The following is a 22,030-nucleotide window of genomic DNA, read 5'->3' as shown; positions in this document are numbered from 1 at the left end:
TGCCACAAGCACTGGGGCAATAAATGGCAGTGGTGGAATGTGGGCATGATGGTAGGAATGAAGCTATATCATCATGGTTGTATGAGCACCATACTGATGGCCTCTCTGGCCAGCTCCACTCTGTATGCCAAACAAAGTGTACTTTAGAAGCACTGTTCTATGGGCTCAGTGACAAAGTTACTCTGTGTACAGCAATAATGTCTTCTGATGCACTCACATTGCTCTTTCCGTGGACATTTCCCTGGTGTTCCAAGATGCAAGATATCAGGGAACAAACCCGGGGCACCAAAACGGAGCCTGAAATTGGGACCGTTTTGCAAAGCCTGGAACTATTGACGGGTTTGCTAAATAGATTGGATATATTTTCTTTGGCTACTCGCTCTTTCAATTCCCGCATGGCAGCAGCTATCAGCTATGATAACTGCCACCTTAATGCTTGTCTGCATGGCTTCCCCCCCAATATATATGGGTTAATTATGTCAGTGCATATGAATATCAATATGTGCAAGTTACTTGTAATTGTAAAAACATAAGATCATGAGGTATAGAATTGGTCTATGGATTCTAGCTTATTTCTAAAACTGTTCCGAGACAGTACCAGTTTGCAAACTAGTGCCATAGCACAATGCAAATCACTACAAGAATGAGTGTGCACAGAAAGATATAACTATTAGCTACAGATATATATATATATATATATATATATATATATATAAATAATTTGTATAGCGTAACATACAGATAAAAAACAGCCGTATAAACAACCCCAAAGTATGTTTTTCCCATGACTTAATATAAACCAACACTAGGCATGTTGTTAGTTTTATTCTTATTTAAATATTTACTCAAAATAATTGCCCATATCTGATTTTTTTTTAAATCATTAACTTTGTATTTTCATTCTTCTTTTTTTATCGTACTATTGTCGCCTGAGCTTCAAATGTAGTTGAATAAACAAATGGTTGTAATGTACAACTATTCATTAAAATATGAAACATTTATATTTTCATGTAGTCATTCAGTCCATAACAAAAGCTACAGAAGTCAATCAAGTACAAAACGGTAATGTGCCTTTTGATCTTTCAAGAATGCACTTTTCTTGACATTGAGCTTGTTGAATTGCATGCACATTTATTTTGTTTTTTGCAGTTAAGTCAATTATTCTGTCTGTAGCTACCTTCAAACTGAAGGAATAATACTACAACTTTATTTTGATTACAAGTCAAGACTCATCTTTGTTTACACTCCGCTATAGTAATACAGCTGATGTTTTAAATAGCATTTTACCTAGATTTTTAATCCATTTAAATCTTAGAATCAGAAAGGAGGGGCGCTTTTGACGTTAGTGCATAGTCACTGACATCAGAAGAGGATTCAACCACAGAGACATTCTCTGATGACTGTAGAGAACAAGTCTGGGGTTTGATCTGTTCAAACTTAGCACAGCTTCTATTAGGCAACATTACCGCTTACATTAAGCGTGAAAGATCAGCTCCCTCAGGCCGACAGACACTTGGCCTGAATGATGATCAAACTCTTGGATCTTTTTTTTTAAACTTTATAAGTAATGTCACTGGACACACATAGCAATAAAGACGTGTGTATATGTATTATCTAGAAAATATTTTCGGGTTTTATTTTATAATACACGTTATCTCACTCGCTTTTAAAAAAATCCTTAAGCGATTTTGTGAGAATGCTATATTGCAGTGCCGTGGCACACTGGTGTGTCCCAAGCCATCTCAGTGGGCCAAAAACACACTGACATTCCACGAAATGTGTTTTTTTAAATACTTGTCAGCATTACAACTGATATTTCCATCTGGCAAACAATTAGACGTAGCAAGTTATTTTGGCTAGAAGTAATCACACCGTTAATGTAAGGCTGCAAACAAAATCCACTGATGAAGGTCAAAAAGAAAGTAGGTGTGCCTTTGGAAAATGTATCTTATAAAGTGTGCCCAGGTCTAAAAAGATTGGAATCGATTTATTGAGGACATTTTTTTTTTTCCGTATCTTTTGATTTATATGGGTGTGGATTAAAAGGATTTTAATTCAGATGAATCCATTGTTTACAGGCAAAACACATTTTTTGCACAAGTCTTATGGGAACCATTGCAAGCAGCAATTGTGCAATGTATTGCCTTTATTTTAATGTTCACACAGCTGACAGAACTGTTTTCTAAAAGTGTGAATTCAAGGTAAAAACAGTGTGCTATGTTAGCAAATGTTTGGACAGAAGTATGAGAGTAACTGAATTCCCAACAATTCCCACTTTAGCTAATAACTCGGTAATGCAGTTTGTCATACAATCACAAAAGCAGAAATAACTACAAATGCTATTTGCCACATGCACTTTATTTATTTTTTCTCTTAAAGATTTTTTATTTTTTTTGGCTTGCATTTGTTTTACATTTTCTCCAGAGGTATTTATAAAACATCCTCTAACAACTTGGCTGTATTAATAAAATGAGACTCATGGCTCAGAAGTGTTTTGTTTTTTGTATATTTGTGTTTTTGCATAGTTATTCTAATGACACTTCAATATGACCCTATTTTTTTTTTTTAACATGTACATTTGGTCTAACCTTAGATTACACTAGGAGACAGAGCATTAAAATGTTATCGATTTGTTTGGATTACGGTGAATTAGAGCGGGTAGGACAGCCTGCCGCATGAGATCTGGTTGTGAATTCATTACCACTCATTGCGTAGCGAATGATCTCCTTATAAATAAAAAAAAAAGAGTCAATTGCATCTAAAGAGTTTGTTCACTAAATAGCAATTGGTGGTGAAAGGGAAACCGCATTACAACATTCAGTGTCAAAAAGTCAAGTTGTGAATACAGGCAATTTTTCAAAAGTTTTCAAATATGCATTTTTGGTCTAAAATTAGCAATTCGCTTTTCAATTAATTTTTCTAATCTAGTGTCTAAAATTGCCCGGTTTGCCACCTTGCCCCATGTATAAGCAATGTAGCTATACTGAGGAATCAGTTTACAGGTATATGAAGTGACCATAAATGTAATTTTTTTTTTTTTATCTATACATTTGCTAGCAATTTAAGAACATAACTAAAATATACATTTTATTAATAAAACATTATCCTAAGAACACATTGACTGTTTAAATAGGTATGGTTGTAAGTATTCTTCCTATTGGGCTCAGTGATAAACCTATACACTACTGCACATTGTTCTGTGTTTCATTGTAGTGAAGCTCTATAGTACACATATATAATGTACATTACTTTGAATTTCATTGCTGTGGAGCTCTGTGATCCATTTCATTACCACTCACTAATGGAACCAGGAAAATTTTAAAAAGTTTGGTTCTTAAAGGGAAAATCCAGTCATGATGGTGGTGGGCTTTGGATGCCAGGGAATTCACCAGTTTTACTCAAGTTGCTTGTAAAATGGTAGCTGTAGTGGTTATGGTGCTTGGAGTTTATCCCTTTAAAAGAGTAAACTTTAACATGCTAACAGTAGATATTCTGTTAAATCTTTTAAAATCTAACTTTTGAGTGAAATCTCATGAATCAAGTTTCTTACTTGTGCATAAGCTTTTAATTTTTTTTTTATATCACATGCATATAATTTATAGCAGAAATAGTAGACTATGTAAATTTTGTACATTCCACGGCTAGTATATAAGGTAATCTGGATGGTTCAGAGGTGAGAATGGGTTACTGTGTACTCAGTGGCTGGTTTTACTCATGAAAGGATGCTTGTTTTTAATCTGCTGTCGAACACTCAAAATACATATTTAAGTCTCAGGAAGGAAGCTGAGTGGGCAGTGTGATGACAAAGATCTGTATTTAGTATTGCTCACCATTTTCAATAACAAAGTGCATTCACTTTTTAAATATAAATATGCAGCAACAAATAACACACCACAAGCTACAGATACAGAGTGTAGACCGTTTAGAAAATAAATGTCACGTTTGGTCATAAATGAATATACGGCTGCTTCATACTGAGGTAGCCACACACAAACAAAAACCTTTGTTTACACGTTACTGGTCTTTTTTTCTATTTATAAACACAGGATTTAGGGGACAAAGCTCTCTAAATTAATCAATTTCTTTTGACCAGTGACACATATTTATTGTATTTCTTTTACTCAACAGATAAAGAGCTGATGAATATATTAAGGCTGTACAATTAAATAATAACAAGGATACAATTGTAATTAGTACAATGGTTTTCGTCCCACCTCCAACCAACTCATTACCTCATGGACCATATTGGTCAAGAACAAAAAATGTCTGATTCGTGTTTTTTCAATATTTAGCACTTTTTTTTTCCAGAATAACACCTGTTTGCCTTGATACATGTATGGCCCAATATACATTGGCTCTACTACTCAGCTTCCATTTTTAGAGTGAGCTTTGCTCGGCACCTATTTACTTGTATTGCATTTTTCAATGTAATTCTCATTATTATTTTTATACTTGGGAGTTGAAAAAAAATCCATGTTATACAAAGTAACACTGAATTATTATATTCACAGAGCAGAGCTGTTGTTCTAACTAGCCACTGCTGCCAACTAATCGTCATGTTATAGGAGTTTTAAATTAGTATTAGGACGGTAATCTTTCTTGCCAAGCAATTAGGGAGTCAACATTACTCATAACCGATCGTCATTCACATGAAATCTGTCAATATGTAAGATATATTTGAAACAATGTAGTAATAGTTAAGGGAATACTGCCGAGCAGTTCTAATTCTGTAATATACTAATAAGTGAAAGCTTAATGTCTCAATGTAATAAGTAGGTATAAGTAAAAATATTACATCACTTGAAATTCACAGTGAAAGTAACACTGGAAAAGTCTGAGTAATGGTGATGTATTGTGATAGGATGATGATATTGACTATTTATTCTGGGGTGCTTCTAAAGTATGCAAACATCTGGGCTATAGTTATTTAATTGCAATTAGCAGTCTACATTCTTTGTTATAGCCAAAATATTCATTCATAAAAGCATTCCTGAATAGTTAGACAATGTGGTCATCATATCCTATGAATATAATAAGGCAACTTGGTCACTACATCCTTTAACTGTGAAGTCTTTTAAAATCGCATGTGAATAATCAGACAATTACTGTTATCTACGAAAGCAAGAACTGACTGTGGAAGTGCACATTTTAGCATAATATAGACAGTGGGGAAAACAAGTGAGTTGGAGAAATATGCTAGATTGGATGAAGATTTGCAATTCCCTTGTCCATTTACAACAAATCCCACGTTAATGAGTTATCTGTTGGTGTTGCTCTAACCTTAAAGGGAAATGGCCACTTCTCTGGAATTTATATAATTGATTAACACTGAAAATCCTTTATAACTTCTGTTACTGTTTTGGGTTTTTTTCATGTGATGCTCAGTTCTATTTTAAAGTGGCTCTGGCACAGATAGAAGATAGAATCTTCATGACATACTCAAGCTGACTGTGTTGGAATTTCAATTAAATTTCAATGTAATCCAAAACTAGCATAGGACAAAGTAGTACTACTTTGTCAAATTCCAGCAGCCGTCACAAGTGACAGTTGTCAGATTCAGACATCATCTCGTTCATCTCAAGACGTGATCTGTAGAGGTTCCTGCAATCACCTAGAATCCTCCATAGAACTCATACGTAAACCTCTATTAGGGTTACCTATCAATGCCTCTACACTGTCTACTCTCAGGACATATGGCATCCTATCCATATTACTTAAAGGATCGTATCACATGTCAAAAGATCCAGTGTGGTGTCATTCAGTACAGCAGATCACTGAAATTTTAAATTCTCTATAAATTATGGGCTCATCTGCAACATTGTAGCAGTTAGAAAATCACCATCATGTTTACAACTTTGCAGTTCAACTTTTGTAGCAAAAAAAAAAAAGATATTAGCAGGGCCAGATTTTGACATTGCAAGCATTTTTAGGCACAGAACCCCCCTCCACCCATTCCAAAGTAATAACATTTTCAAATATTTAAATATGATATCAGTTGTTGTATATACACACATATAGAGTGAGTGTGAGTATGTGCAATATATATATACAGTGGAACCTCAAAACTCAAACTTAATCCGTTCCCGAAGGCTGTTCGAGTCCCGAAGTGTTCGAGAACTGAATCAACATTTCCCATAAGAATTAATGTAAAATTGATTAATCCGTTCCAGACCCCCAAAATTACAGCATTTTACAATTATATGTATGCATTAAAAATGCAGAGATCACTCTAATAATAAGCACCTTACATTTATTTGAGTGGTTCAACTTGCTAAAAGTTTACTGTTTGCCATTATTACAATTATTTATAATAATTGTTTGACTTGAAAATGAGACATGGCTCTTTGTTGTATGTTCGGGTACCGAAGATCGTTTGTGTTTCCAGACACTTGGCTCTTTGTTGTATGTTCGGGTATTGAAGATCGTTCTCATGCCGAGACAGTTTTTAGTCTACATTTTTGTCGACTTCTGAATTGTTCGAGATCAGGACTGTTAGAGTTCTGAGCTTCCACTGTGTGTGTATATATATATATATATATATATCCACTGTGTGTGTGTGTATATATATATATATATATATATATATATATATATATTAAAGCTATTGTTTAGTATGACCATGTGTAGCAGGGTTTAAATGTCTGAGTGCATATCTGTGTGGTGTGTGTGTGTTTGTAGGTATGTGTGTGTGTGTGCAGTAGTGCATGTCTGTAAAGTGTCAGTAGCAGTATGTATGTAATAATGTATATAGCAGAACGTGAAGTAGTATGTGTAAAAGTGTGTTTAATGAGTACAGTATGTGTGGGATGTAATCAGAGTAGCAGTGTGTATGCGTAACAGTCTGGGTAGCATTATGTGTAGCTGTGTGTGTATGTATGTACCTCTCATTTCTGAGTCCTGGACAGGCTTCTCCCCTCTCACTCCAGGAGATCCTTGTATTCAGTCTGAGGGGGCAGAGACATATACAGATAAGTCTCACTCAGACTGAGTACAGTGATCCCAGAGTCCTGGACCTGTTCCAGTCAGCAAACAGCAAACAATGGGCAGGAAGTAGGGACAGAATCTACTCTGCCTAAAGTGAAATCTGGCTATATATATATATATATAGTCATGGGAAAAAGAAAGTACACCCTCTTTGAATTCTATGGTTTTTCAGGACCTAATAACAATTATCTGTTCCTTAGCAGATCTTAAAATTAAGTAAATACACCTCAGATTAACACATGACACATTACACTGTGTCATGATTTACTTAAGAAAAATAAAGCCAAAATGGAGAAGCCCTGTGTTAAAAACTAACTCTACCTTATGATTCAATAGAATGTAGAACCACCCCTAACTAGCTCAGGGTGGGCCCTGGGGGAATACCTCCTGAATTGAGAGGAATTTATGAACAAACTGTAGGTGACTTGTATGGCTTACAATGTCTCAAATTGAAATTGTACAAAATGTGTTTACCCCCACCCTTCTTTTCTGTACCCCGTTCACACTTCTTTGAACCCTTCTATCACCAGTATGACAACTGAAAAAATAATAATTGTCAAATTCTAAAAAAAAAGATTGTAGATTCAGCCCTTTAGCACCAATAACTTGAAGTAATCGTTTTCAGTCTCTCACATCATTGTAGAGGAATTTTGGCCAACTCTTCTTTACAATGCTGCTTTAATCTATTGAGGTTTGCTGGCATTTGTTTATGCACAGCTTTCCCAAAGCCTCGCCACAGCATTTCCATCGGGTTGAGGTCTGGACTTTGACTGGGTCATTGCAATCCCTTGATTCTTTAAATTTTCAGTCATCCTGGTGTAGATTGTCTGGTGTGCTTGGGATCATTGTCCTGTTGCATGTTGGCCATGCTTTAGCTGTCGAACAGATGGCCTTACATTTGACTGTAGAATACTTCAGTATACAGACGAGTTCATGGTCGACTCAATGACTGCAAGGTTCCAAGGCCTTGTGGCTGCAAAGCAAGCCCAAATTATCACCCTCCACCACTGTGCTTGACAGTTGGTATGAGGTGTTTCTGCTGATATGCTGTGTTTGGTTTTAGACAAACATGGGGCTGTGCATTATGGCCAAACATCTCCACTTTGGTCTTGTCTGTCCAAAGGACAGAGTTCCAGGAGTCTTATGGTTTGCTCAGATGCAACTTTGCAAACCTAAACCATGCTGCCATGTTCTTTTTAGAAAGAAGATGCTTTCTCCTGGAAAACCTTTCAAACAAACCATACTTGTTCAGTCTTTTTCTAATTGTACTGTCATGAAATGTAACATTTACCATGCTAACTGTCCGAGATGTAACTCTTGTTTTTTTTGCAATTTTCTGAGCATTGCATGGTGTGACTTCTGGGTGAATCTGCTAGGACGTCTACTCCAACCTTGGCAACCTTAGGGGTTGAAACGTCAGTCATTACCCAGATCTAAATTTTTTTTTGTTTTATTAAATCCCTTTGTTATTTGGAAGACCTGTCTGTGCATCTTTTTGCCTTTTTTGGTCTGTTAATATTGCATTGTCTTTTTCCCAAATGTATAGCTCTGCGGAATATGCTGGCACTTTATTAATGCCAGTACTCAATAAATATATACTTATTTCATTTATTTTATATATATAAATATATATAGAGAGAAAAAGAGAGAGAGATTACCAGATAAACTAGCATTCGGTTATAATGGTTAAGATATAAGTTTTTTTAAATGGTTTAAAAATTGATTTTGAAAGAAGAAGAGAAGAAATGTGGCAGGTAGTAAAATCACCAATTTAGCTTATATTTAATAATTGTGTGTGCTTCTGATAATTAGAATCATATTTACTCTTGTCATCTGCCAGAGTATTTTTCTTAGTATGGTACAAATGTACATGATTATTAACTTTTCAAGGTCAATACCTAATATTTGTATGTGTGGGCAGAGGGGTTATTTATCATACAACATGGCTGGCTAAGATACATTTATACATACCATTGAGCACAGTAACTGAACAGTTGAACACAGCAGCTGTTTTACATTATTTGTTCATGTGTTATGGGGCAACTGATTTCTGATTTTAGATCAGAATAGCCCAGATGTTTCCCACTGACGGAGTATCAGTGATTATATGATTTTTTTAAAACAGCTATTGGGTTGATTTTGTAAGGACCAAGACATAAATCAGAGAAAATTCAGAAACACTGGCAGAGTTTCAATTAATTATTTACATAAAACCTTTAGGAACCTGCTCAGAACAGGCCACATCCTCCATAGGGCCTAAAGACTCCCTATAAAAAATGCAAGCTACCCATGCGACCTAAGTATACAGTTTTACAAGCATAAATATATGGTGACCTTAAAGCTAATGTGACATCAGAGTTCGGACATGAAGATTTGTTTGCTATGTTATTTGTAGTGATTGCACGTGGAGTAACCTCTTAGGTGTGATATTCAACCATTTTTTCTTAGAAATATTTTAAGAAATTCTACATTTTAATACATTTGTCAGTTTCTAGTACTATAAGGGTATGTTTCTGTTCCAATAATTAAAAAAAAAAAAAAACAGTTTCCCATATCATATATATATATATATATATATATATATATATAAAACACACACATACAACACACGCATATGGAGCAGAATATTTGTTATTTTGAGCGATGTTCTTTGACACTATTACATATAGAGACATACACGAGTATAATGACTATAGGAGCACAATTTATTTTTTCTGTTCACTATTACAGACATCATTAAAGTGTGACATCTGAAATACTCTTACATTACAGCATTAAGCTAATTCTTATCTCTATGACTAATCCACCCTATTATTATATATCACCACTTTAACGGTAGCTAGAATATCCTGGAAGCTTCAGCTTCAGAAGGAGAAATGTGAATAAAGTAGTGAGCCCAAGACAAATTAATGAATATATTTACAGTATCTGCCACATATAGGAAAAAAGCAGAACTCTGAGGAGGTAAAGTAGTTGACTAAAAACTTGAATATTTGAAAAAAATGGAAATTTCTATTTTTATTTTTTTTTATAAAGATGAAAGAAGCATTGGTTTGTCCAACAGCAAGTTTATGAGATAAGAACTCATTTGGAAAACGTAATGCCAAAAATAACAATTCGTATAAGTTCTAGAGGTCTATATTTCTTTTCAAAATTTATGCTAACATGATATGAATGCAGAATTCTATGCAGCTGTTGCACTGAAGGTGACGGAACCCCAAACCCCTTTAACAAAATGTCAGATTACCAAGCACAGATACAGGTTCAATAAAAGGAAATTCGTAACAGCACTGATAAAACAATGTTGGAGTATGTATGTTGATAAAACAATAATGTTTGGAGCATGCACTTAGGTCACACCTTCTATTTCACAAAATCAGTAGCCACTTAAGACACTGAAGTATGAAATCAAAATCCCAACATTATGGTCTTGATTTAATATTTTTTTAATAAGCTTTTAAATAATTTTATATTATTGTACAAACTATTCAAATAATGTTTTCAAATATATTGTAATATCTATAGATTTTTTTAGAGTGATATACTTTTTTACATTTTAATATTTTGAAAGAAAAAAATAATTTTAACCATGTGTCCAAAAATATTAAATGATTTGAAAAGCTTATCCAAAAATATGAAATCCAGGCCCAGGTTGTATCTTCAATAATATTAAATTAAGAACTCTGTAAATTTATTAACATGTGTCCCAATTTCAAAGTAGCGGTTCTCAGTTCAAAAAAGGCAATATTCCACAAAGATTATTTGCTTAACCTGGTGCTGGTGCAGCTGGTGAGGCAAAGTGGAAAGTCTGCCGATTTTGTTGTGGCTTACATATTAAAAAGTAGCCATGTGAGCAAGTTACATCAGGAACATGTTAATAATATATTTTGTCACGGATTTAGAGTTTTGTAGTGTTTTTGTTATATCCACTTTTTGTCTATGTTGGCATTGAAATTGTGAACACCAGGTGTTGGAACCCGGAGCATAAGCATGACACAATGCGTGTCATGCACTAATGCATATCCTCTGATGCAATATTTAGTGACCCAGACATTCAGTGCACAGCGTTTAAGTACTATGGAAAACATAAGTGAACTTCACAAGGGCAATGATTCTACCAGCTTTCTGGTGAGTGAAGTCATACTATATGCTCTGCGTCAGTTTAATCAAACCAGCCGTGTATGAATTAGAACAAAGTGCACGAGGATTCTACAGTGTCTACAAGTAAAGACAGCGGATGTATGCACATAGAATTACAAGAGGAAAAGAAAATGTTACTTAAATAGAAATGTCTATGTGAGATTAGCAAACAGTGAACTTTAATTATTTGGCAAAAAATGATTTTATTTCACATGTAAAAAATCCACATTATGATACACAGATTTCATCATTAAAGTATTTGGTGTACGTTTGGGATATAAAGGTTATATAACAAGTTATGGGATTAGTAATAATAAGGTTTAAAGCAAAGGCTAGTCTTAACAGGCAATGGGATACCATTTTATCACAAACATGATTTTTGTGGTATAAAAGCGAATAAAATAAAAAGATAAAAAAATACCTCACCACCAAATGTGTTAATATATGTATATATTATATATATATATATATATATATATATATATATATATATATATATATATATAGATAGATAGATATATATACACACACACACACACACACACACACATTAACACACACATTAAATCTAAACAGAAAACTCATTCACGGATATTTACCAAAGTGTGAATTTTGGGGATTTCAAATCTAAACTGAAAAAATTCTCAGCTATGTTTTCAGTTTAGTTGTTTTGACCTAAGATTTGAAATTCACATTAAACTGTGAGTTCCCAGCAATTCATACTTTAGTGAATAACCTTGATTGAATAGGTGTCCAGTGAAATCCTATACCATTAGATTCACTTCTCCTAGTGTAAATACCATGTTTATAATTGAGGAATTCTAGACCTCTGCCCTGTGGAACTGAGTCTCTATGTGATTGTACTTTCACAGCCACACCCAGTGCAACAACAGCTGTCACCGTTCTAGTAGGTTTGCAAAGACCACTGCCAAAAAATGGGGTGAGTCTATTCTTCCTGTCCCCACCCAATTTTGGTGGCCCACCCGGCATGTTAAAAAGTTATCCTCCGAGGCATAAACATTTGTTAAATCAGATTAAATGCTAAGACCTGTATAAAGCCATTTATGTATAAAGAGACTTAATTGTTGATTATTTTCGTGATGTGTTGTAGGTCGGACATGTCTTCCAATAAGCTTCAGCACAAATGCACAAAAAAAAAAACCAACACAGTGAATAGCCTAAGCTGCCTGAAGCATTTCTCTCTGAGATCCTGGCACCAAAATAGGATGTTTGCAAAAGGGAAGGTCGGCTAGTGTGCTTTTTACATCAGCCAGAACAAAACAAGCAGTTCTTTAACAAGAAAACTTTGTATATGGCTTTCCCTTTCACTTCCTTTTCCAGTTTAATATTTTTCTTCTATTTTACCCCCAGGGTTTTTTTTTCCCCTTAAATACATTTTGTATATACAGAAAATAAAATAATAAAAAGAGAGCCTGTTTTCATTTTCTCATTTTCTCCTAGAAAATAACTAAACACTTTTTCCACACTCACAACAAAAAAAATTACTTTTCTTTTTCTTTCAGTTGAAACACATAACTCCAGATACATAAGAAATAGTTTCATGAGTCAATGTGTTACCATTGGCTGGCAGATAGGTGAAAAGCTGGTACTGGCTTCTTTTCCTCTTGCCATTGCAGACATAAAAATTGACTTGAACTGGGTTGGTTATTCTCTGGTTGCGAAAAGGTGGGATCTCCACAACTATCGAATTCTGTCATTGACGGATACGTAAAAAAAAGGCAAAATAAACATTGTCAGTTTAAGAGACCCTAAACCATTACAGCAATCTGTAAATCACATATAAGTGTTCTTTAAGCCATTTAACGGCAACATTAATTAACATTGATGTCTAATTTATCAAGTTTATTATCTAGCATTTCTTTATAAATGTGAGGCTGCTGTAGATCTCAATATATTTGTGCTACAATGCCTAGCATCTTGCTGGCTCAAAATGGTGAGAATTGTGATCCAACAGTAGCTGGAATGCTACAGGTGTTTTAGACCTGTTCAAAATATTACCGTCATAAAGCTGACTGATCATCATTATTTTTTTTTCAAGTTGTGTGTAATTTCAAACAGAGAGTTTGTGTCTGAAGTGCATTTCAGAAAACGGAATACAAAGACAAAAAAAACTGAATTAAAACAATTAAATTACTGTATTACCCAGTTCCCACTTGCCTACCTGTCCTGTGTGTATAACACTGGGGATTCTTTACAGGTAGAGTTATGAGAAAGCAAGAGCTGTGTCTGTCCATTAAAGAGACACTATAGGCACCCAAATCAATTCAGCTCATTGAAGTGGTCTGAATGCAATGTCTACCAGACAGCCACTAGAGGCTCTTCCAGGTGGTTAGGTGACTTCTGGTCATCTAACTGATGCTGGATATCCTCACACTATGCATGAGGACATGCAGTAGCTAAAACTACATAGGAAAGCATTGATTCAATGCTTTCATATGGGATTGTCCTAATGTGATTGTGGTGCTCATGCATTAGGTCCTCAACGCCGGCCCACATCGGAGGAGGAGGAGCAACGGCGAATTTAGGTAAGTGACAGGTAAGTGAAAAAAGTAATACGATTTTGTATTCCTAGCCTATAGTTTCCCTTTAATTATATGTATTTGTGTTCGATGGAGAGCGCAGGTAGATCATATACCCAGGTGTAACGTTCACTAGCGAACCCTAACATGCAGACAGGACAGAGTAGAGAGAATTGCAATACCGATCCTTAGAATGGTCGGGTTATGCAAAAAGGGACAGTCAAAACACGAGCCGAGGTCAATGGAAACAGAGAGATGGAATAACGAGAGACAAAGACAAATATCAGTAACTAGGAAATCCAAATAACAATTGCAATGCTCAATGGTAAACCAAAGACCACAACAGGTCACTGAGGCGAAGGGGGGGGGAGGGTGTTAGCTTATATACACACAGGGTGTGTCTGATTGGCTAATCTCCAATTAGTGTTAACCGCAACATGTGGGAGGAGTTTCGTCTCTCCCTTGTGGTCTCAGAGGTGATCACTGTGTGCCGGGTCACATGACCGGGTGCAGCACCCATATAAGGAAGATGCTCTGGAGCGTCAGACACACTGCCAGTCTGTAGACAGGGACCAGATGACGCCGTTCGCTGTGATGAGGTAAGCAAGGATGCCGCGAGTGGCACGGGACCTGACACCAGGAGCTCTTCCCTACAGAAACCCGACATATTACAGGGGAGCACTGAGAAATAGTTACATTCGGCTAACACTCTAAATTTGCTAGACATGGGCACTGAGGTGAAGATGTATGGGTTGTGTTGACTTGCCTCGGAAAATAATGTATCCTATTTGTTGAAAGTTAGTCCTCAACAGACAACCTTTTTTTATTATCATTGTAATTACTATATTTTAGATATGGAGTGTACTCTTTGAAATTACTATTATTTAATATTTTTTTTTATATTTCAGATAGAGGGTACTCTTTAGAATTACTATTATTTAATAACTTTGATAAGACTACATTTAGACATTCAAGTATAGCTCTTGTAAAAAAAAAAATTTACTTACAGGTTTAAACATTTCTTTATCGGTTTTTGCTTCCATTTCCCATACATGGTGACCATCTAAATCATGAGGGGGAAAAAATGTGTTGAGGAAATTAATATGCAATTGATAAGTTGCAGGATATTCAATTAAACAAAATATTTACATTACTGCTAAAGAGCCACACATGCTCTCTAAATCCCCAAGAGAATCATAACAGCACAGAAACTGTATCATGATCAAAGTTAGATCAACACCCATCTTCCATCTTTCTACCATAAACAAGATATAATTTGGTTTAGTTTATACACACTATAGACAATATTCTATGGTGTGTTCGACTAATGTCATTGCAGTAAGATTTAGCTCTCCAGTACTACGTATCCCAGGGCTGTCCAACCTGTGGCCCCCCAGATGTTGCTGAACTACAACTGCCATGATTCTTTCAATTAAAAAGATAGCCAGGGAATCATAGGAGTTGTAGTTCAGCAACATCTGGGGGGCCGCAGGTTGGACAGCCCTGACGTATCCCATATACTAAATAAGGATAAAGAGGGCACATGGTTCTTTCCAATTACACAGAAATTTAGATTTTTCTTTTCCCTTTTATTCATGGTCACAGTTCCTGTGCATTATTAGTACATTTCTGAAGGACTCTACAATCAGAATTTACCATTTGCAAGTGAATAGTAATATTTAGTCAGTGGTTACAGTCAAAGAAATGCTAATCAAGTGCAAAAATGTAATGTAATATTACAGAATATGCAGCATTGTTCTGTTTTTTTTTTTTTCTTCAATATATCAGGAAATCTGTCTATATCGTTTTTTTAATGTAGGAAGTATTTTGTAATAAAACTCAAAGAACAAAACAAATTCAATAAAAGAATGTATAAGTAAGAATACAAACAAACTAGCATATAAACTATTTTGTACTGAGCGTGAAATGTCTATCTGTCAAGCAGGATATTTTGTGGTACAGACGAAGGCACACAAGAGTGGGTATAATTAGAATGCACACCAACATGACTACCTACTAAATGTAAAAAAATCACAAGTACTTCCTGTGCTTCCTGTACCTGTTTGCTGGCTTTTCAAATATTTCTATCTGGTTTAGAGCTGGAAAAGGGAGCCCATAACATATATTATCATTCCAGTGAGCAAAGCACTATTTGTTATGAAAAAAAAGTGCATTAACACCATGAGTTTTACAGTAGAAATATTTCTCATGATATTCTTGGGCACAAATAAAAAAAAAGAGAAAAATACAAAATAGTGCAATAATGTCTGAATCCAACAATGTACAAAGTTACATCTATGAGTTATATGCTCATAGTTTTAAGAGCCTTTTTTACACTATGGCTCTGAATGTAAAAGCTTCAGTGACTTTTAAAGGCAACAAGATCTCTTGTAGTAATTAAACGGAATCCCTCCAATGAGGTACATAAAAATAAATAGAGAACAGTAGAGAACAATCTGGTGTAGTATTGTGACAAGATAAAGTCTAAAGTAGTGACAGTTCACCATTACTTGGAGCCCATATATTACTGGCTCCAAGTTTGTAGGCAGAATGTCAAATCTGGAGTGCCAAATCCTTCTTTGTTATCCAAGATAGAAAATACTGGGCCTGGAGTCACTCAATAATAATGTAAAAATACACATTATATTAACAAAATAGAAATAAAAAAAAATGTTAAAAACATACAGTGTTTCTTAGAAGAGATCTCCTGTAGGCTCGAGACGCATTTCACCCTCCTGTGGGCTTTTGTAATCAAAAAGAAGGGTAAATGTCTTGAGGCTACAGGAGATCAGTTCTTAGACACGATTCAGACAATATTGCATTATTTTGTATTTTCTCTTTTTTTTTATGTGTCTAAGAATACCAGTTTCCCCATCGTTATATTTTAAGGGTAAGCATTCTTGCTATATAATCCTTTAAGCACTACACTTGCACTTTAGTGACTATTATTGTGGGATTTAAGGAGTACATGCCACAGCTGCTGTACTATTTTATATGTTTGTTGTTGATTTATTGGCACAATAAGCACATTTCACTATATTTCTCATGATTCATGCTAACTCAACATTGTGTGCTTTTAGTTAAATCTAGAAGCCTATATGAAGGTATATATGTTTAAAAAGATTTCCTTTAATTCAGTAGTACTTTGATTAAAGTGGTCAGGAGGCCTTAGTTACCTGGAAAACATTTTTAAACTTAAGTAATTGCTCTAGGTGCGAGCTTTGTCACGCTGAAACCAACAAATCAAAAAGTCTTAAATTTCAAAATTGTGTAGAAAAGATCACTGCCAGCTCTTACAGCACTTATTGTGTATGGAAGAAATGTTCAATAAAGATAAAACAAAGGCAGTTAGTAGGGCAATGGTTTTTGTGCTGCTGCTACAATTGTGGACAATGTAGGGGGACAGTGGAATTAAGTTTTAAAATGTCTATTAGCATTGTTATCAAGTAGTACATGAGTACTGATCGGATGTTATCATCCTGACTTGAACAATGTACAGGTTAAACACGTATGCATAATAAACATGAGTGTCCACACACTTGTTCGCTCCATTATATTCAAATTGTTAGACTTGCTCAAAGCACCAACTCCACAATTCTCTTTATCATCATAAAGTATTCACAGCCTGGTCAACTTCCACCTCTGCTATTGAAGCTCCTTCCATCATAATACAATTAAGACCTTGATTAGATAGCTCAACTACCCATCACCCTCACACGTCTATGTTCACTTACCCCTACATTGTGTTCTTTCCCCTTGTCAGCACTTTCACATCGCTACAGGTTTTCTCTGTAAATTCTTCTCTGTTCCTGCCAATGTATTTCTTAGAAGTTGCTGGCTCTTCCTTCTTGTACAGGGATTCGTAGTTGTTCTTTGACCCATTTTTGGAGGTGGAAACGCTGTAGATTCCTTTCATGGGAATCTTTCTAGATGAAAGCTATTCTTACATGTTCTCAGCAAGCCAGCCTTCGGTTTTGGTTTTTATCACTCGCATCTCTTCTTAAAATCGTAAATTCCATTTTTTCTATAAATAACTCTCACACTTCATGAAGGGACCCTAATACCACACTTTAAGTATATGCTGACAGTGCGAACATTTCCTCTACAGAACCCTTTCCCACTAATTATATTCCTTGTAGGGAAACAATTAACTATTTAAAAACTCCTTCACAAAGGAGGGCCCGATGAGTTTGTGCATTGTCGGCAAATGCAGTGAACATTGAGTGCCAGCAGACAGTAAACCACTGTCTTATGGCAAGTTTGAGTAATCTACGTACACCAATGCATGTAACGCAAAGAAACAGATGTCTCTATGGTTATTGTTGGCACACAAACAAAGTGTGCTGGCACCATAGGTTAAGGTAAGTCAGAGATTTGGTGTCATTATTTTAAAACGCACATTTACGATAACAAAAATCTCCATTTGATCATTTTGTTAGAGTTGAGAACATTAAGTGGCACTTTCATCTGAAAATGTATTTCCATAAACCAGTTTAACACAATAACGCAAACAGATATTATTTTCATCAAACCAAGCTAAAGTTTCGATGCGACTACCACTTGTCTGTATGGGTTCCTGGGTGAAAGTGGCCATATAGGAATTTCACCAGACCCCCAGTGACAGTTACTGATAGAGTTAAAAAAAACAAAGCTTCAAAAAGCATATGCTGTCAGCAGCCAATCAGAGTCTGTGATTTCCAGTTTGTGGTTTGCATAGGAGCTCCCATATCCTTATTTTGAATGAAACAATACATTGTTCTTAGAGTTCTCTTGTATTTGTAAAATAAAAAAAAAGTGCTGGGTAGATTTAAAATGATCAAAACAAATAAAATATATTTTAAGGACGGACATTCTGAACCAATACAAAACCTAGAATTTAATCTTTAGGTTTGTTCAGCCATTTACCTCTTTCATATTAAGTGCACCCACATTTACATATTATATTAGTAATTAAGTGCATTTACATATTATTTTGTTCAGGAGAAATAGGGCTTTCATTTCCCATCAAATGTTTATATATGAAACATAACTGAGCATAAATAAAATCTAGAAAAGTGTGAGAAATTAAGAAATGTTCTGCACGGCATTTTAACAGGTAATGTCACAATACTGTTAGCTTTTACTGCAATAAAACACACCTATATGTATGCTGTGAGGTCCGACAAGTACAATGATGCCTCCCATGTACAGTTTTTATAATGTTTTCAAAAGTTAGAGTCAAATATAGGACATGCCCATTTCAGTTTTTACATATTGAAATTTGCTAGATTGGTTTGCTGGGCCTATGCTGCCTTTAAGACTGTATGGCAGCCCAGGAATGAGACTTATTGACATCATGGATCATTGTATAACAGCATGTCATCTTAGAGTATTTTTTATTAATTTGCCTACCTGCCTAATATATACCTCACCCACCCCCCAATTCACTCTTCCACCCACAGAAAAATCCTACACCCAACCGAAAAATTAAAATACAATTACTGATGACCAAATGAACAACTGCAACCAGCACTAAATTGGTTACTTTTTAAAGATTTTTTTATATAAATAACATAAACAAATATCAGCATGATCAGAGAGTCCTCTGATCACACTGATCACTGGTAAGAAAAAAAAAAACTGCTGTAAATAATACTAACTTTTTTACTCTAAAAAATAAATATCAATAGTACCAAGCTACTAATCCCCCTAATCAGACTGATCACAGGATCAATACTTTTCAGCTAAATTGTGACAGTTTAGTGAAGAGAGTGTTAGAGAGAAAAAAAACTTGACTTTAGAATCCTATTTTGGTAGTTTAAGAGAATTCTTGGAATCCAATCCTATAATTAAGCTACGCTCTATAATTTAAAGTGCAAAAAAAAAAGCAAATAAAAAATATAGAATGAAACAAATCAGGCAGTCCCAAATTGAACTAAAGTTCAGAGGTTTGGTCACTTGAGCACATTTAGGGAACTGAATTTGGCCCATCTAATGATGTACCGGGTCACAGTGAGAGGTATCAATAGCCCCCCACATCTTAGTGTGACTCAAAGCGTGGGATTTCGCCCCTGCCTTAGCTAGCAAGTATGGTCAATGTTTGAGTTCCTTCAATAATGCTTTGTTTGATGAGTTTTCTGAATAGAAGTTTACACAAGGAGAGCCGGCCTTTCTTTTTATTTGTGTTTGCAAACCGTAGGGCAAAAACCCCCCTCAAATAAAATAATAATAGTATTAATTGAAAATAATGCCATTGGATTTAATTATTTGCATTTTAAGATGCTATTAAAAGATGTAAAACATGTTGATAATATCTGCATATTAGAACTGGATAAAATGTAAACAAATTATCAAGCTCTTTTATACTTGGGCTGATGTAGGTTTTGTGAAACTCAGCCCAAGCTTTTTTGCAATGGTTAAATAAACAAGAAGTATATATTTATTATTTGTCATTATTTTCAGTATTCTATATGATGCTTGTAAAAGTATCACAGTAACTGAATTCACACTGTTATGTATATGTAGAGCGAGGGAGACAGTCTGATTTAGTAGTGGACCAAAATGTAGTTAAAGATGTAGTATACAGTTGCAAGAAAAAGTATGTGAACCCTTTGGAATGATATGGATTTCTGCACAAATTGGTCATAAAATGTGATCTGATCATCATCTTAGTCACAACAATAGACAATCACAGTCTGCTTAAACTAATAACACACAAAGAATGAAAAGTTGCCATGTTTTTATTGAACACACCATGTAAACATTCACAGTGCAGGTGGAAAAAGTATGTGAACCCTTGGATTTAATAACTGGTTGAACCTCCTTTGGCAGCAATAACTTCAACCAAACGTTTCCTGTAGTTGCAGATCAGACGTGCACAACGGTAAGGAGTAATTCTTGACCATTCCTCTTTACAGAACTGTTTTAGTTCAGCAATATTCATGGGATGTCTGGTGTAAATCGCTTTCTTGAGGTCATGCCACAGCATCTCAATCGGGTTGAGGTCAGGACTCTGACTGGGCCACTTCAGAAGGCGTATTTTCTTCTGTTTAAGCCATTCTGTTGATGATTTACTTCTATGCTTTGGGTCATTGTCCTGTTGCAACACCCATCTTCTGTTGAGCTTCAGCTGGTAGACAGATGGCCTTAAGTTCTCCTGCAAAATGTCTTGATAAACTTGGGAATTCATTTTTCCTTCGATGATAGCAATCCGTCCAGGCCCTGATGCAGCAAAGCAGCCCCAAACCATGATGCCCCCAGCACCATACTTCACAGTTGGGATGAGGTTTTGATGTTGGTGTGCTGTGTCTCTTTTTCGCCACACATAGTGTTGTGTGTTTCTTCCAAACAACTCAACTTTGGTTTCATCTGTCCACAGAATATTTTGCCAGTACTGCTGTGGAACATCCAGGTGCTCTTGTGCAAACTGTAAACGTGCAGCAATGTTTTGTTTGGACAGCAGTGGCTTCCTCTGTGGTATCCTCCCATGAAATCCATTCTTGTTTAGTGTTTTACGTATTGTAGATTCGCTAGCAGGGATGTTAGCATTTGCCAGTGACTTTTGTAAGTCTTTAGCTGACACTCTAGGATTCTTCTTCACCTCATTGAGCAGTCTGCGCTGTGCTCTTGCAGTCATCTTTACAGGACGGCCACTCCTAGGGAGAGTAGCAGCAGTGCTGAACTTTCTCCATTTATAGACAATTTGTCTTACCGTGGACTGATGAACAGCAAGGCTTTTGGAGATACTTTTATTACCCTTTCCAGCTTTATGCAAGTCAACAATTCTTAATCATAGGTCTTCTGAGAGCTCTTTTTTGCGAGGCATCATTCACATCAGGCAATGCTTCTGGTGAAAAGCAAACCCAGAACTGGTGTGTGTTTTTTATAGGGCAGGGCAGCTGTAACCAACACCTCCAATCTCATCTCATTGATTGGACTCCAGTTGGCTGACATCTCACTCCAATTAGCTCTTGGAAATGTCATTAGTCTAGGGGTTCACATACTTTTTCCACCTGCACTGTGAATGTTTACATGGTGTGCCCAATAAAAACATGGCAACATTTCATTCTTGGTGTGTTATTAGTTTAAGCAGACTGTGATTGTCTATTGTTGTGACTTAGATGATGATCAGATCACATTTTATGACCAATTTGTGCAGAAATCCATATCATTCCAAAGGGGTCACATACTTTTTCTTGCAACTGTATGTATAGAGTGTAGAGCATTGACTTGCTTTTCTCAGTGGCCAAAGAAGACTGGGTAGTAACTGCAGAGCTTCTGTGGGAAGCAAACCCCTGAGATAAATTAAGATTTGTTCAAATGAACCTTAAGAAAATAAAAAAGGCTCTGTAAATAACTATAAAGTGCTACTAGTTGAATTTTCATGA

General features: G+C 35.5%; 1 protein-coding gene across 6 annotated transcripts in view; it reads right to left on the bottom strand.

The window, feature by feature from the left end:
• The window catches only part of NFATC1 (nuclear factor of activated T cells 1), a 218,595-nt gene that overhangs the window by 85,553 nt on the left and 111,012 nt on the right, over nucleotides 1-22,030 (bottom strand). For 4 of the 6 annotated variants that reach the window (XM_063451648.1, XM_063451650.1, XM_063451654.1 and 1 more), the window contains exons 7-8: nucleotides 14,672-14,727; nucleotides 12,703-12,835 (exon numbers count right to left, since the gene is read on the bottom strand). The exons of the other annotated variants lie outside the window; for them this stretch is intronic. In XM_063451648.1, coding sequence (XP_063307718.1) covers nucleotides 12,703-12,835; nucleotides 14,672-14,727 — 189 coding nt within the window. The remainder of the gene's footprint in view (nucleotides 1-12,702; nucleotides 12,836-14,671; nucleotides 14,728-22,030) is intronic. 6 annotated transcript variants of the gene reach the window in all.

Source organism: Pelobates fuscus, chromosome 4 (genome assembly GCF_036172605.1).
Source record: "Pelobates fuscus isolate aPelFus1 chromosome 4, aPelFus1.pri, whole genome shotgun sequence".
In the NCBI taxonomy this organism is placed as follows: domain Eukaryota; kingdom Metazoa; phylum Chordata; class Amphibia; order Anura; family Pelobatidae; genus Pelobates; species Pelobates fuscus.
The sequence above is the reverse complement of the archived record's forward strand: the minus strand, read 5'-3'. Positions and strand labels throughout refer to the sequence as shown.